Source organism: Poeciliopsis prolifica, unplaced genomic scaffold, assembly GCF_027474105.1.
Source record: "Poeciliopsis prolifica strain line A6 unplaced genomic scaffold, Auburn_PproV2 SCAFFOLD005, whole genome shotgun sequence".
NCBI lineage: Eukaryota > Metazoa > Chordata > Actinopteri > Cyprinodontiformes > Poeciliidae > Poeciliopsis > Poeciliopsis prolifica.
Window position 1 is genome coordinate 6,092,705 of NW_026562380.1, and position 15,304 is coordinate 6,108,008.

Here is a 15,304-nt window from a genome sequence, read left to right on the forward strand (position 1 = left end):
GGGAGAGTGGACTCCATTTTGAGTTAATTCAAAGTTTATTATCTAAATTATGTAATCTATATTTGTTCCAGTGGGCGTGTTTAAATCCACAGTTGAAAATCATCTGTTAAAACATATCAGCCCTGTTCAGTCAGTGTTGAAAAATTTTTTTTTTCTTCGGTAATGCAGCAAAAAATAAAGTATAAACTGTAATTCCCGAAAAAGCAGAATAGAAAATTAAGTGACTGAAAGATTGAGATTATCTGACATTAATGTTAGAGCTCCAAATTGATGCTGTGATTTTCAGCGCTGCATTAAAACTTGACACAATCAGTGCATAAGCTGAGGAAACAGCTGTTATCTCATTCTGCATGCAATACAACAGCATGGATCTGCTGCAAAATATTCTGGGTGCTGAACTGGCCTGTCAGCTGCCCAGATTTGCCATCCACTGAGCACACATAAAAATGAGACTCCAAACAACTGAATTTCGGTAAAAACAAGTGGAGCTGATTTGCTTTTCAAAAGGCTTTTCAAGGCGAGTTTCCCATTTTTAGCTGCTCTTTTGAAATGATCAGTAAAAAATGAAAGTTAATAGTTTTTCAAAAAAATTTACAGTATTTGTTTAGTCAAGTTGCAGACTGTAGATTAGGTCTTCACATGTAATATTTATGCCTCAATCTGCAGAAGTACAATATTTCAAAACATCAGGAATCCATTTCAGCTGAGCAAAGCTTGCCTTCTGCTCACTTTTTATGTCATCAAACTATCCAGAAAAGTATACCAAATGTGCAGCCGGGCTCTGATCAGACCCGGAGCGAAGCTGAAGTAAAAGGTAGTGCGAAAAACTGTTAAGCCGTTGTTGAAATGATCCATTTGCATACAGAGAAGTGGATCAGTCTGAGCGATGAGGCAATTACCCTTTTTACATCTTCTCCTTCAATTACCACTGGAGAGGAGGCATAGGGAGAGAGGGGTTAACAGATAAAGCCAACTCACCAGTTCAGCTAATGCACTTTGATATGATCTTTGATTAGCAGAGAGAGGTGTTTAGCAATACAGGAAATATTGGCTGTCTGCGTGGCTAAATTGTGGGAGTTCACAGCGGATAAAAGGCTAATCAAGTTGAAGGTGAGGAGAAAAGCTTTCAGCTTTAAACACTTCAGTGACTCGGGGTTGCAGGTGTTGGGGGCGGTACTTTAAAGAATTTTTATCGCAAAAGTCACAAGAACAACAAAACTCAAGCTCAACATAACTTGAAACTATATGCAAAGAAAAATGAATATGCACTATTCTGGGAGTGTATTAAATGTTAGCTAATAAAACCTTGATTTAACATATTAAATCAAGGTTTATGATCAAAATTTGCTCGTTGGAGTCCTTTTGTCCACTAATCCTGGAGATGTTCTTCAGGTGATAGTAGGCTGACTTTGTGATTGTCTTTATGTGACTCTGAAGGTTCGGGTCAGAGAACATCACTACTCTCAGGTTCCGAGCCTGATCGCTGGTGTTTAGTTGTAACAACTGAAGCTCTCCATTGACTCTAGATAGTTCCTCTTTAGGACCAAAGATAATAACTTCAGTTTTGTTCTGACATTTCTCATTTTTTTCTTGTCAATACAGCAGTCTTTTTTCTATTTACAGCTCTAGGCAGTGACAGTCTTCAAGACAGAGCTGTTATAGATATCTTATCATCACACAAGGAAGTGCATGTCTAGTTTGAAGGGTGAAACTGAAAAAGCCTTCCTGGTGTCAGAAAAACGTGTTTTAAAATGACTGATTTGCCTTAAAAAACTAAGATAAAGGTCAAATGTTTTCTGTCAAGAACAGGTTTATATTTTTCACTTAAATGATAACAAATTCATTATTGCAGGCTCAGAGAGCCTCTTTTTGGGAGGCTGCATCCTTCTTTACCTATTTGTTTCTGGGGGTTTTGTTGTTGTTATTCACACCAGTGTACAGAGTACACTTAATCAAAAACATGCAAAAACCCAATTGAAATGAAGACATGCAATAGTTGTATAAACACTGATATGTTCCTTCATAATAATAGAGAAGGAACTGTTTTTAAGAAACCCAGAGAAGTACGACATTTACTCAATTAAACTGTAAAAAAAATCTTTTCAATTAGTAAGGATAAATGAATAAAGATTGATGTGAAATGGCATCGCATTCAACATAATTACATTGCTCAAAGCATAATAATGGTGCTTTAGTCTGAGACAGTGAATGCAATGCCTTCTAAAAATAAAGAAAGCGCTTTGGTTTTCACTCACTTGTTGGGAATAGACAAGTTGCTGTTATTTAGGGCCAAGCAGTATAAAAAAAACTCTTTTAAAAATGAGGGTGGTTAAATAGCTTTTGAATTGCAAATCAGTGTGCAGCGTTCACAACTCGGTGTGTCTCAAGTGGAGCATAAATCCTACAGATGATGAAAAACCGTGATAATACAAGATTTTTTTTCTCTCCTGGGTAGCTGATGGTTTTGGTTTCCATATTTTTAGAAAATGTGTAAAATACAGACTAAACAACTCTGAATATGTACAGAATTTCAACTTTTTATTGTGAGGGAAGGAAAAAACTGCATACAAAAGATCTTCCTCAACCTCCTCTTCCTCATTTTGCCTCATTTCTCTGTGAGCAGGAAAAAATGTATACACTGTTAAACCTGCTGACTGCACTATCACTCAGCTATCTGTGGCTGTCTTCACTTCACCTGAGGCAGCAGAATTAATATGTGAATGAAACGTACGCATTTTAGTTCAATAGCAGGTGGAGGAAATGTGGAGCAATGAGGAAGACTACATTTATATTAGGGGATCTAATTAGTCTGCAGGTCCTAGCATTAAGAAATAATGAAACCCTGTAATTATAAAGTCTGTCTTATGTTAGTGCAGCGTAACAGCCACAACAGAGAGAGAACTTGGCTTTATTTGCTCTACCCTATAAAGCTGCAGACAGGGGGGAGGAGGGTTAGAGGAAGGAAGGACAGGGCTGAGTTTTGTTTCATGTTGTTTCTCTCTCTCTCTACATCCTCAGCGGTGCTTCACAAATTACTCTCCTCATGAGTCCGTAGTGTGTTCCTCATTATCCTTTAGGAACCCCTCGGTTTCTATCAGCACTGATATGGAGCAACAAGAGAGCATGCAAGGCATGGCAACAAAGGTGGATAAATTAATCAATAAATAAAAAATACTTTGACAGGTCAAGCAGTGGCGGTGCGACCTATCGAAGCGAAATGGGGTTTAAAACAAGACAGATGGAAACAGAATAGCCATTTTTCGCTACTCCCAAGATAGATGCAACAGATCTATGTGTAGATCTATATATAGATCTATGTGTAGATCTATATATAGATTTATATATATATATCTATATATATATATATATATATATATATATATATATATATCTATATATATATATAGATATAGATATATATCTATATATATATATATAGATAGATAGATATATCTATATATATATATATATATATATATATATATTATATATAATATATATATATATATATATATATATTATATATATATATATATATATAATATATAATATATATATATCTATATATATATATATATATAAGTGTCAGTTCTTCCCTGAGGCCCTGGTATTTCTCCAGTTTCTCGTGCTCCTTTTTCCTGATGTTGCAATCACTTGGTATTGCTACATCTACCACAAAGGCTTTCCTCTGATTTTTATCCACTACGACAATGTCTGGTTGGTTCGCCATTACCATTCTGTCTGTCTGGATCTGGAAGTCCCACAGGATCTTAGCTCTGGCGTTCTCCACCACCTTTGGGGGTGTTTCCCACTTTGATCTCGGGGTTTCCAGTCCATATTCTGCACAGATGTTTCTGTACACCATGCCTGCCACTTGGTTATGTCGCTCCATGTACGCTTTCCCTGCCAGTATCTTGCACCCTGCTGTTATGTGCTGGACTGTCTCAGGGGCCTCCTTGCACAACCTACACCTTGGGTCTTATCTGGTGTGGTAGATCTGGTAGATCTACCACACCAGAAAGGTATCGGTGTAAATAGCAGAGGAGCCAAACACCAACTCCTCGTAGACCACACATTTGCCCGAGACTGCAAAACCCGACACACCAACCTGTGCATGGCCTGGATTGATTACAAGAAAGCCTATGACTCAATGCCGCATACTTGGATCATTGAATGCTTAGAGATGTATAACATCAACAGGATTCTGAGAGCCTTCATTGCAAACTCGATGAGGCTGTGGAAAACCACCCTTGAAGCCAACTGCAAACCACTTGCACAAGTGTCCATCAAATGTGGCATATACCAAGGAGATGCTCTGTCCCCGCTCCTGTTCTGCATAGGCCTGAACCCCCTCAGCCAAATTATCAACAAGACTGGCTACAGATACCAACTCAAAAATGGGGCCAACATCAGTCACCTCAAGGATGGATGACATCAAGCTGTATGCCAAGAGTGAGCGAGACATCGACTCACTGATCCACACCACCAGGATCTACAGCACGGACATTGGGATGTCATTCGGACTAGAGAAGTGTGGTTGGCTGATCACAAAGAGGGGGAAGGTCATCCGCACAGAAGGAGTTTCACTCCCACAAGGAACAATAGCAGACATAGAGGACAGTTACAAGTACCTAGGTATACCACAAGCAAATGGCAACCTCGATGAGGTCACAAGGAAAGGAGCCACAGCTAAATACCTCCAACGAATAAGGCAAGTCCTGAGAAGCCAGCTCAATGGCAAGAACAAAATCCGTGCGATAAACAGCTATGCACTTATATATATATATATATATATAATATATATATATATATATATATATATATATATATTTACATTAAAGGAGTAGAATATATTTTTGAATTCACATTTCAACCTTAATATGAGATGAAAATTTTAAACCATTATAATACTTAATTTAACTACTAAACAATGTTTTTTAGAACTCTATGTATGAATACATTTGCAAGCCACTGTGTGTAGGGTCTCTTTGTTTATTCTTGAGTGTCTGGCACTGTGTTACTTCAAACTACTAATTGGCCTCATTAACAATGATGAAAGACACTCTACTGAAGCAATTTTCCTAATTTAGAGCCACCAAGCAGCATAGGACAGCAAAACTTTGCAAAGTACAGCTTTTCCTGATGTTTTATTTTGTGAATTGGATTAAAAGCTGCCTTGACATTATGACTTCTCTATATGTTTGTTTCAGCAACAGAAGTAGGATCTTCAGCCAACTTGCATGGACTTGCATGTCTTCTTAGTCAAGAATGGAAACGATGAAAAGTCATTCTTTCTGATGTGGGCATGTGCTGCCGGGTCCAGATTACTTTCAGTGTGAGAATAAATGCTTTGCCATTGGTCACTTTCTGTTTACTCTCTACAGAGAACATTACTTTTAATCTGTCATTTCAGAATAAAGCGAGAAGGAAAAATGTTCGGCTTTGCCGCCTGGTGCATAATTTAAGCAGATGGGAAGGCTGCATTTAAAACATCAATTTCTCCTGGAGCAGTTTTAAAACCGTGTGATGGCCGCATCACAGAGGGCAGACAAAGTTGTAACATTTTATAGGGTCATCTAATGCTGCGTTTTACTCTACTTACCCATTTTATTTCATAAAACACTCGACTCGGCCCAGACAGGGAAGAGACCATCATGTCCTCCAGTGTGTTTAGGATATGAATAGTTTATGAGTGTGTTGTTTGCTGCTCTCAGTGTATCGTCACTGAAAGGGAAGGAGATGTGAAGAGATATGAAATAAAGTTTAACATTGAAAAGAAACTCATAATTCTCTAATTTATAGTAGCATACTGTATTTATATGGTAAAATTCTGCTGCCATTATTTTACTGTAAATTAGAAACAATTTCTTTCCAGTGTATGTTTTACTTGACTACAGGTTGTCTTTATGAAAATTTTTAGTAATATCTTGGGATGTTTCAGTTTAGTTAATCTCACAAATGAGCCTCATCTGAATCTAATTTACTGAATATGACTGTTAGCAGACCAGAATTGTGAGATGGAATTGAAATGATACACAGTTTTCAAAATTATTTAGAAACAAAAATACTGAGAAAATGTGACAACAGTTGTCACATTTTCAGAAATATTCGATCCATTTGGCTGTCTTTTGGAAAATGTTTATACCAGCTACAGACATTTAGTCAATACTTTTTTGCCCATTTTTCTTCTCAGCCTCAATATTCAATTGGATGTATGAACAGGTTAACCTCCTTCCCAGCCTCAAGTTTTTTGTGAACTCTTACAGATTTTCTTTCAGGATTGCTCTGAAATTAGCTTTTCTCATGTCACTGTGTTTCAGTGATGTGAAGAGTTTGTTTTCTGCTGTACGTGGCATTATCCAGTAGTTCAGATCAATGTTAAAATAAAGAGACAAAAATTCTATTTTCTCATAATGTCACATTAGAGTCGGTTTAAAAAAATGCCCTTTGTTGGCTACAAAAGATATTTTCACTGATAATTAGTTGCTCTAAAGCTCCTGTTTTCCGGGCAGCTGGATACTATACCTGAGAAGAAAAGAACAAGGTGAGCAATTTTCTCTTTCTTTGTCCTTTATTTGAGAATCCTCTTCAATTTTGTATAATTGAGCCATAATTAGCTGCTCTCATTGAACTAAAAGACACTGATTATTGAGGTTCTGTATGAGTTGCCTGATGAACATTGACACACACAACCTAGCATCAGTCTGATATCTTCCTTACAGATTCTGATTTTACTGTTTAGTTATTGTTTGCTTCTTGTTACAGTGGTGGTCTCTTGTCTTACTGAACTGAGACATAACTGCTGTGTGAGTTTCCATCTTAATTAGATGCTTTTCTATCACCCACACACCATACGCCAAAAAAGTCATACGTGGGAGGATGTTTGCTTGTGTGGAATATGTAAGGCCGTCTTTATTTTATGATCATTATTGTGGTGGAGGTTTTGCATTCTCTCCAGTGGAGTATTTCAGCATTTTGTCCAGCAGTGATGTTGTGCAAATACAATTTTCAGATAAAGAGTTTTACTGACGTTTCTTTCAAATCTGACTTCAAATAGGACAATATATATAGCTGTAAGTTAGATTTCAACAGCTCTTGTAATAATCCTGTAATTAACTATTTTTTGTATAGTGTGTACTGGTTTTCAAGTGAGGTTTCTGTCATTCTGCTGCACTCTGTTGGTGATAGATGACTACTGCAGGAAACGCTTTGAGTAACGCTAATCTGCACTGACACAGAGGTCATTCATTTTCTTTGCTGATAGCTTCCTCTCATCTCTTTTTCAGCTTTGCTGCAGCTGTCCCTTTGCTGCAGTTGTGCTGCAACAAAGGCAGGCTGATGGGTTCAAAGTGGGATGCACTTACAGCTTCACTCGGTTGCACACATTTGATAATGGAGAGTCCCATATAACACATCATTTTATACTCATCAGCTCTTTTTGTGATACTTTAGAGAAAGATCTGCTATCTACCACCTCATCAGATAATAACTGTTCATCAAAAAAATCTATATTCTTTTTTCTATACCAAACTCTTGAAAGGTAAGAAAATTGTGCAATATAAACATTTGTTTAATTAGCAGCATTACATGACAAATCTCATCTCAGGGTTCTTTACAAGACAAACAGGTAAAACTGATATTAATTTGAATAAAATCCCATGTTTGCTCTAAATTAAATTGATAGCAATCCCTTCACTTTCTACACAGAGTCTCAATGATCAAGGAGAGAGAGCGTTGTTCCTGTTAGAGCTAAAGTGTCTTAGCCTGGTGGAAAATAAGAGACTACACAACACTTGAAATTGAGGTGGACATAGGGGCCTAATCAAAGCTCATAACAGTAGCCAACTCAGACTAAAATTTTAAGGTACACTTAAAAACTACTTTTTTTCTATGTACTTCACAGTTATGTTCTGCCTTATGCTGGTTTGTCAAAAATTAAAAAAAATAATTTGGCAAAACCTGAAAAGGTTCAAAGGGGGGTTAATATTTTTTTGTAAAAATCCTCAAAGTGTTTATTTTATCCAAACTTTATACTGTGTGTAAATGTTCAGACGTATATTTATGTATTTTGCAGTTAGACTTTAGACTACTCAGTCTTGGGCGGATACTTTTCACTTTTCCTTGAGTAAAAGTATATTGAAGTAGATACTATCACTAGAGTACAATTTTCGGTACTCAAGTGGACCACGAGGTATGGTTTGTATGTTTATGAGGAAAATGAAGTATTCGCGCCAACAGCGTGACCAACAAGCGAAGCTGTGTTTTGATTTCGTTTCTTCCACGTTAAGTGTCGTCGCCTGTCATTGGTCAAAGCTTTTGTTCACGCCCTCAACGTCGACAGCGTTTGTTTCCCGCGAGTAGCGAGCGCAGTGGCTACCGGATGCTAAGTGGTGGTGATAGAGGCGACTGGAGGTTCAGGACGGCTCTACCTTTCGGGACTGTATCTGGAAAAGGCAGCGAAAGCTGAATTTGATCGAGAGCACATGGCGAAGCAGAGCTCTCTGTTCAACTTTTTCACCAAGTCGCCGCCGACGGTTTCCAAACCGAAGCAGAGTTCCTCCCCGGCCGAGGCGGACCTGCCGAGCTCCGTGGAAAAGTCCAGCTCTTCTCCCAAGGAGGAGGCGAGACAGACGCAAAGCAACCAGCAGCAGCAGCAGCCGAGTAAGAACACCAAAGTTAAACAGAACAAGACCGCAAGCGGAGGATTCAAGAAGCTGTTCGGAGACAAGGCCGCGACGACTGAAAACAGGTCAGTTTTTGGAACCGTGTAATTCCTGGCGTCGCTGTTAACGTTTTATTTCCCCGTCTGACTGAAAACATGACCGCATGGTTAGCATGCTTTATGTTCAAAACGTTGCAAAAAACAAATTTGTAGTTCTCACATGTGTGATGCAGGTTGTGGTTGCAAACTAAGCCTTTTTGTTGTAAACCTCGAACGTGAATCATCTCTAATCAAAACTGAAGGCATGATGATGATTTGCAGGTTGTGTTCTAGTTGTAGACTATTTACAACACTGTCCTAAAGTGCTTTCTAGTCAAAAAGAAGAATACAAAACATATAAGTGATCAACAACAACCTATCCTAGACTATTCTTGAATAGAAGTTTAAATAGCTGAAGCTATAAAGCTGACAGTTTTGTAGTAGCAGCTTATTGTTTTTGAGAGTCTGCCTTTTTTTCTATTTAACCATTTATCTCCAAGCAGATAAAATGGGGGTCTGGGTTTATCAGAGTATAAAATATTCAATACTCTAGGTCATTAATAGTTGACTTTTATCTAAAAAAAATGACTTAAATATAGCATTCTGGCTATAATATTACATCCTCTGTCACTGGCATAAATGTCATATTAATTTTAGTCAAACTTTTGCAGCAATTCTTGTTTTTAAAACATATTGAAGTTACACTATTTGATTTGTGACTTTTCCTCTTTGGCAGCTCCAAATGCTCATTTGGTGCTGGAGCCCTAGTGTGGGCCAAACTGGAAGGACACCCCTGGTGGCCATGCATGGTGGTACCTCAACCTCTGACAGGCCAGCAAATGAGGGGCAAAGGTCGGGATCAGCGCATACATGTCCATTTCTTTGATGAACCTCCAACTAGAGGATGGGTCAGCACCAAATACATTAGAGAGTACCAAGGTGAGCTGTTTATACTAGTCATAATTAAAACAGTATAAATGATTGAAATGTTTCAGTCTGTATTGAGTCCTTGTGCGCGTAATCTAATCTAGATTGTGTCTCTTCAGGGTCTGACAGCAGTGATGTTCAACCGGGGGGGGCGTTCTTCAGCAGCAAACCTATGATCCGTCGTGCAATGGAGCTTGCTGATAAATCTTTTTTCGATAGTCCTGAGAAACGACTAAAAATGCCGGTCTGCAGGGATCCATCTGATGAGGAAGAGGAGGATGAAGAAGAAGAAATGGAGGTGAATATAAAAAGCCTGTTAGAATGAGATTAATTAATTACTGACCTTGAATTTAACTCAGTTAAAGTTTTAATTCAATCATTACTTGAAATTTACTTGTTTGTTTTTTCTTAGCTTGACAAGTCAACAGTGAGTGATGAAGAGGTCAGTGACATGGACGAAAAGAAAAGCAAAGAAGCGAAGTCGTCCAAAGTCGGTCGACGTTCTTCGCGATCCTCCGCAGAGCAAGGAGGCAAATCTAAGCGCCGCCGCATCATCGTGGCCTCAGACAGCGACGGATCAGACGAGGAGTTCAAACCAGAGCAAGCTGCATCCACCAGCGAGGAAGAGGAGGAAGAGGCGACCGTGAGCAGTGAAGAGGAGGAGAAGGAGAGCAGCCAAGAATCGGAAGCAGACAGCCCGATCAAACCTGTGAAGCGCAAACGTCCCGCAGATAAATCCGTTAGTAAGAAAGCAAAGATGCCGTCTACGCCCTCAGCTGGACCTAAACGAGCTCCAAAAACGATCACAGCTGAAGCCAAATCCCGCTTGTCTGCCTTCTCGGCCCCAGACAGCTTTGAGAGCCAAGCAAACGGATCCGGTCCTACCGGAGGGGCGACAATCTGGGATCATGAGAAGCTGGAATGGCTGCAGGACGGTCGTAGGAAGGACGGGAAGAGACGCCGTCAGAGTGAGGACGACTACGACCCGACCACCCTGTACGTACCCGAAGACTTCCTGAACAGAAACACTCCTGGGATGCGTCGCTGGTGGCAGCTGAAGTCTGGGATGTTTGACACTGTGATTTTCTACAAGGTGGGAAAGTTTTACGAGTTGTACCACATGGACGCCGTGATTGGTGTCAACGAGCTTGGCCTGACGTTCATGAAAGGCACGTGGGCGCACTCTGGCTTCCCGGAAATTGGCTTTGCGCGTTTTTCAGACGTGTTGGTGCAGAAGGGCTACAAGGTGGCCCGCGTGGAGCAAACAGAGACCCCGGAAATGATGGAAGCACGCTGCAAGACCATGGCCAAGCCCACGAAGTTTGACCGCGTTGTCAGAAGGGAAGTCTGCCGAATTATCACCCGCGGTACCCAAACCTACAGTGTGTTGGACGGCGCTCCTTCAGAGAGCCAGAGCAAGTTCCTCCTGAGCTTAAAGGAAAAGGCTGAAGACGAGAGCTCTGGACGCCATCGCTCCTATGGCGTTTGCTTCGCAGACACATCAGTGGGATATTTTCACATTGGTCAGTTCTCAGATGATCGCCACTGCTCACGGCTACGCACCTTAATTGCACACTTCCCCCCTGCTGAGGTTCTCTTTGAAAAGAGTAACCCGTCTACCGAGACCCGCAAAATCTTGAAGGCGTCTCTGTCCTCCGCGCTGCAGGAAGGGTTGAACGCAGGGACACAGTTTTGGGATGCTCAGAAGACGCTGAAAACCCTCTCAGAGGAGAATTACTTTGAGGAGACGGCTGGAGACGGATTCCTCCCTGATCTCCTGCGGAGGATGACCTCGGAGACTGACTCCTTGTGTCTGTCTCCTAAGGAAGGCTATGAATTGGCGCTGTCGGCTTTAGGCGGCTGCATCTTCTACCTGAAGAAATGTCTGGTCGACAAAGAGCTGCTCTCCATGGCCAACTTCGAAGAGTACGTCCCTGTTGATGTGGAGTTAGAGAAAGCTGCTGGACCCGCCAGTTTTTTCTCCCAGACCCGTCAGCGGATGGTTCTGGACGGTGTGACACTGGCGAACCTGGAGATCTTCCAGAACGCCTCAGGGGGAACCGAAGGGACGCTGTTGGAGCGTTTAGACTCCTGCTCTACTCCGTTTGGTAAGAGGCTGCTGAAGCAGTGGGTCTGTGCTCCGTTGTGTAACCCCACCTCCATCAGGGACAGGCTGGACGCCATGGACGACCTGATTGCAGCGCAGGCTCAGGCCGCCGACGTCTCAGAGCTGCTGAAGAAGCTTCCGGATCTGGAACGGCTTCTGAGTAAAATCCACAGCATTGGCACCCCTCTGAAGGGCCAGGACCACCCGGACTCCAGAGCGGTGCTCTATGAGGAAGTCACCTACAGCAAGCGCAAGATTGCCGACTTCCTGTCAGCTCTAGAAGGCTTCAAAACCATGCAAGAGATCATTTCTACTTTCACTCCGGCTTCAGGCGACTTTCGCTCCACGCTGCTTCGTCAGATTGTCACCCTGAAGACGGAAGAGGAAGGCCTCTTCCCAGATCTGTCGGCAGAGCTGAAGCGCTGGGAAACAGCTTTCGACCACCAGAAAGCCTGCACCACTGGGGTCATAACCCCGAAGACCGGCTTTGATCCGGAGTTCGACCAGGCTCTCGCAGGAATCAAAGCCTGCGAACGGGATCTGCAGGACTACCTGGAGCGGCAGAAGAAGAGGCTCGGCTGTAAGAACATGGCATACTGGGGAACCGGGCGGAACCGCTTTCAGATGGAAGTTCCTGACAGTGTTTCAGAGAGGAACATCCCTGAAGAGTATGAAGTGAAATCCACCAAGAAAGGCTGGAAGCGCTACGTGACAAAGGAAAGTGAGCGGCTCTTCTCAGAGCTGCAGGGATTTGAGGAGAAGAGAGACGCAGCGCTGAAGGACTGCATGAGGAGGCTCTTCTACAACTTTGACAAGAACTACAGAGACTGGAGGACAGCTGTGGAATGCATGGCCGTACTGGGTAAGAACCGCTGACGTCACATGGAGACTTATCTCTCTGTCCATTTATCTTTCCAGCTGTCCATATATTTATCTGCTCTTTGGCTTTCCCAACTATCACTTTCTGTTCATTCATCCCTCAGTTTCTCCTGAGTTTCATTTTTTGTGGGGGTTTTTTTCCCCCAGATGTTCTGCTGGCTTTGTCCCGCTACAGCCTGGGTGGGGACGGGCCGATGGCCAGACCCCAGGTAGTCCTACCAGAGGACGATGACCGCGGCACGCCCTTCATTAACCTCATTGGTTCCCGTCACCCGTGTGTGACTAAAACGTTTTTTGGGGATGACTTCATTCCTAACGACGTCTTCGTCGGTTGCCCTGGGAGCAGTGAAGGTGATGAGGTAGAAGGTCATGCTTCATGTGTCCTTATAACAGGGCCAAACATGGGGGGGAAATCCACCCTAATGAGACAGGTGGGTCTGTCTTTCCATTAAATTAACCTTTTTTTGTGCTCTCTGCCAGTGTGTTTCAATAAATGTTGTTTTTCCAGTGTGGACTTGTGATTATCCTAGCTCAGCTCGGATGCTACGTTCCAGCTGAGAGCCTTTGCTTTACTCCAGTCGATCGGGTCTTCACTCGGCTGGGAGCATCGGATCGAATTATGGCCGGTAACGCCACACACACCTTTAACCTCCACTACAGGCTAATGCATGATAATGCAAGTTCACCCTCTTGGAGAACAATAAACTCATTTCTAACCAACACGTAACACTGAAACTGAATCACACTAAATATCCAGAATTAACAAAACAACTGAAACAACAAATAAAATAGGTACTGAAGTCTCTGTAAACAAAATTGCCCTTCAGAAAAAATCTAGCTGAGACTAAAAAAACTAAACTGAAGCTTTTGTCATCCAGTGTGTGGTAGAGAAAAATGAGAAAAACAAACAATAATATGAAGGGACAACATGAATCTCATTTTAATTCATCAGGTGATCGGTTGAATTATTGCTTACTGCGACAGGCTTAGTGGCGTCACAACCGCGTAAAAAAAATCAGATTCCAGTCAAAAAATTGTAATTGAGCATCAGGACCTGCCGTGTACCTGTATCCATGACGACCTGAGCTGCTTCCTCCGGTCAAAATAGTTTTTCTGTCCCTCTGCAGGGGAGAGCACCTTCTATGTGGAGCTCAGTGAGACGGCCAGCATCCTGCACCACGCCACCAGGCACTCTCTGGTGCTCCTTGATGAACTCGGTGAGACTTTGATTTGCGCCACTTCCTGCCTGTCATTGTGTTGTCACGGTGACTCATGAGGCTGTGGCGTGTTGTAGGAAGGGGCACGGCAACATACGACGGCACAGCCATCGCCAGCGCTGTTGTGAAGGAGCTGGCTGAGAAGATCTGCTGTCGCACTCTGTTCTCCACGCATTACCACTCCCTAGTGGAGGACTATGCTAACAACGCCGCTGTGCGACTCGGTCACATGGTAAGAGGAGCACAAATCTGTCATTCCTTTAATTTAATATTTTAAAAAAACACCTAAATGTTTCCTATTATGGAGGTATATTTTCAACATATACATTAATGTTTTGTCATTAATGAAAGAATTGAATTCATAATTGACTGTTTTCAGTCAGAAATTTGACTTTCAAAGCCATAAATGTGTGATTTAAATTTTAGAAAACTGACTTTTCTTTATTCATTTCACAAGTGGTGTAAAAGAACAAGTTTATTGGAATTCAATCCAAGATCCTATCAGGATCTTCCCAATAGAATACCATTTCCACCACTTGAAAGAAAAAAAAACACATTGTCATAATTATAAAATGGAAAATATTTATTTCCATGCTCTGGCAGTTGAATGCTTTTGTAGAAATCACTTTTGCCCTCACATCACAACTTAAAACACTATATTTAGTGAAACAAAAGTAAAGGATTTGAAATTGATGATGCATCTTTTGATTGAAAGTCTAAATATGACTTTAAACTAATAGTTTGGTCTTTCAAAGTTGAAAATATGTTGAATCTCATTATATTTGATTCCCAAATGTCCCAATCTATTTCTTTCCAAGTCATAAAATTGGGCTTTAAAACTCAACATAAAGTGTGAAGCAATAACCAAGAGATCACAGTTGGGGAGAATTTGAACAGTTGGTGGCTTCATCTAGATTACAGAACAGCTGCATCCTCTGATCCGGCCTCAAACAGCTTCCTGAAGCAACGTTTGACCTTGCAGAAGAAAGTTTGTGCTTCTTTCCACCAAATCAGCCATCGCCTTCACTTTTCCACTTCAACTTGTGTTTTATCCCCTGCAGGCATGCATGGTGGAGAACGAATGTGAGGATCCAAGTCAGGAAACGATCACATTCCTCTACAAGTTCATCGCTGGTGCTTGTCCGAAGAGCTACGGCTTCAACGCGGCGCGGCTCGCCAACCTGCCAGAGGAGGTCATCCAGTCTGGACACAGGAAGGCCACAGAGTTTGAGAAAAGCACCATCAGACTCAGACTATTCAGGTGTGTCTCCTTTTGAAATGTGAAGCAAGTTTAATGCTGCAGCTCTGTTGAGTTTCCCTTCATTTTCCCTGCAGGAAACTCTGCCAGTTGGCTGAAGATGCTGCTCCAGACAACGCACGCTTCACTTCACTCGTTCAACTGCTTAACACCCTGTAGTTCCACAAACCCTTGTTTCTATTTTTGTTCTTTTCAGGAGGGAAAAAAACACTACT

The 15,304-nt window shown here is 41.7% G+C and overlaps 1 protein-coding gene across 1 annotated transcript; it reads left to right on the forward strand.

The window, feature by feature from the left end:
• Nucleotides 1-8,338: 8,338 nt before the first annotated feature.
• msh6 (mutS homolog 6 (E. coli)) lies at nucleotides 8,339-15,290 on the forward strand. The gene is made up of 10 exons (XM_055029339.1): nucleotides 8,339-8,749; nucleotides 9,438-9,640; nucleotides 9,748-9,926; nucleotides 10,041-12,597; nucleotides 12,762-13,045; nucleotides 13,123-13,240; nucleotides 13,742-13,831; nucleotides 13,909-14,063; nucleotides 14,893-15,092; nucleotides 15,167-15,290. Exons 1-10 carry the CDS (start codon nucleotides 8,484-8,486, stop codon nucleotides 15,246-15,248), a joined length of 4,134 nt encoding a protein of 1,377 aa, XP_054885314.1. The 5' UTR covers nucleotides 8,339-8,483; the 3' UTR covers nucleotides 15,249-15,290.
• The last annotated feature ends 14 nt before the right edge of the window (nucleotides 15,291-15,304 follow it).

Excerpts from the sequence above, each read along its gene's own strand:
- msh6 (XM_055029339.1), top strand. The coding sequence starts at position 8,484 with ATGGCGAAGCAGAGCTCTCTGTTCAACTTTTTCACCAAGTCGCCGCCG. Across the intron at positions 9,927-10,040 it reads ATGAAGAAGAAGAAATGGAG|CTTGACAAGTCAACAGTGAG; the intron begins GTGAATATAAAA and ends GTTTTTTCTTAG. Across the intron at positions 12,598-12,761 it reads GGAATGCATGGCCGTACTGG|ATGTTCTGCTGGCTTTGTCC; the intron begins GTAAGAACCGCT and ends TTTTTCCCCCAG.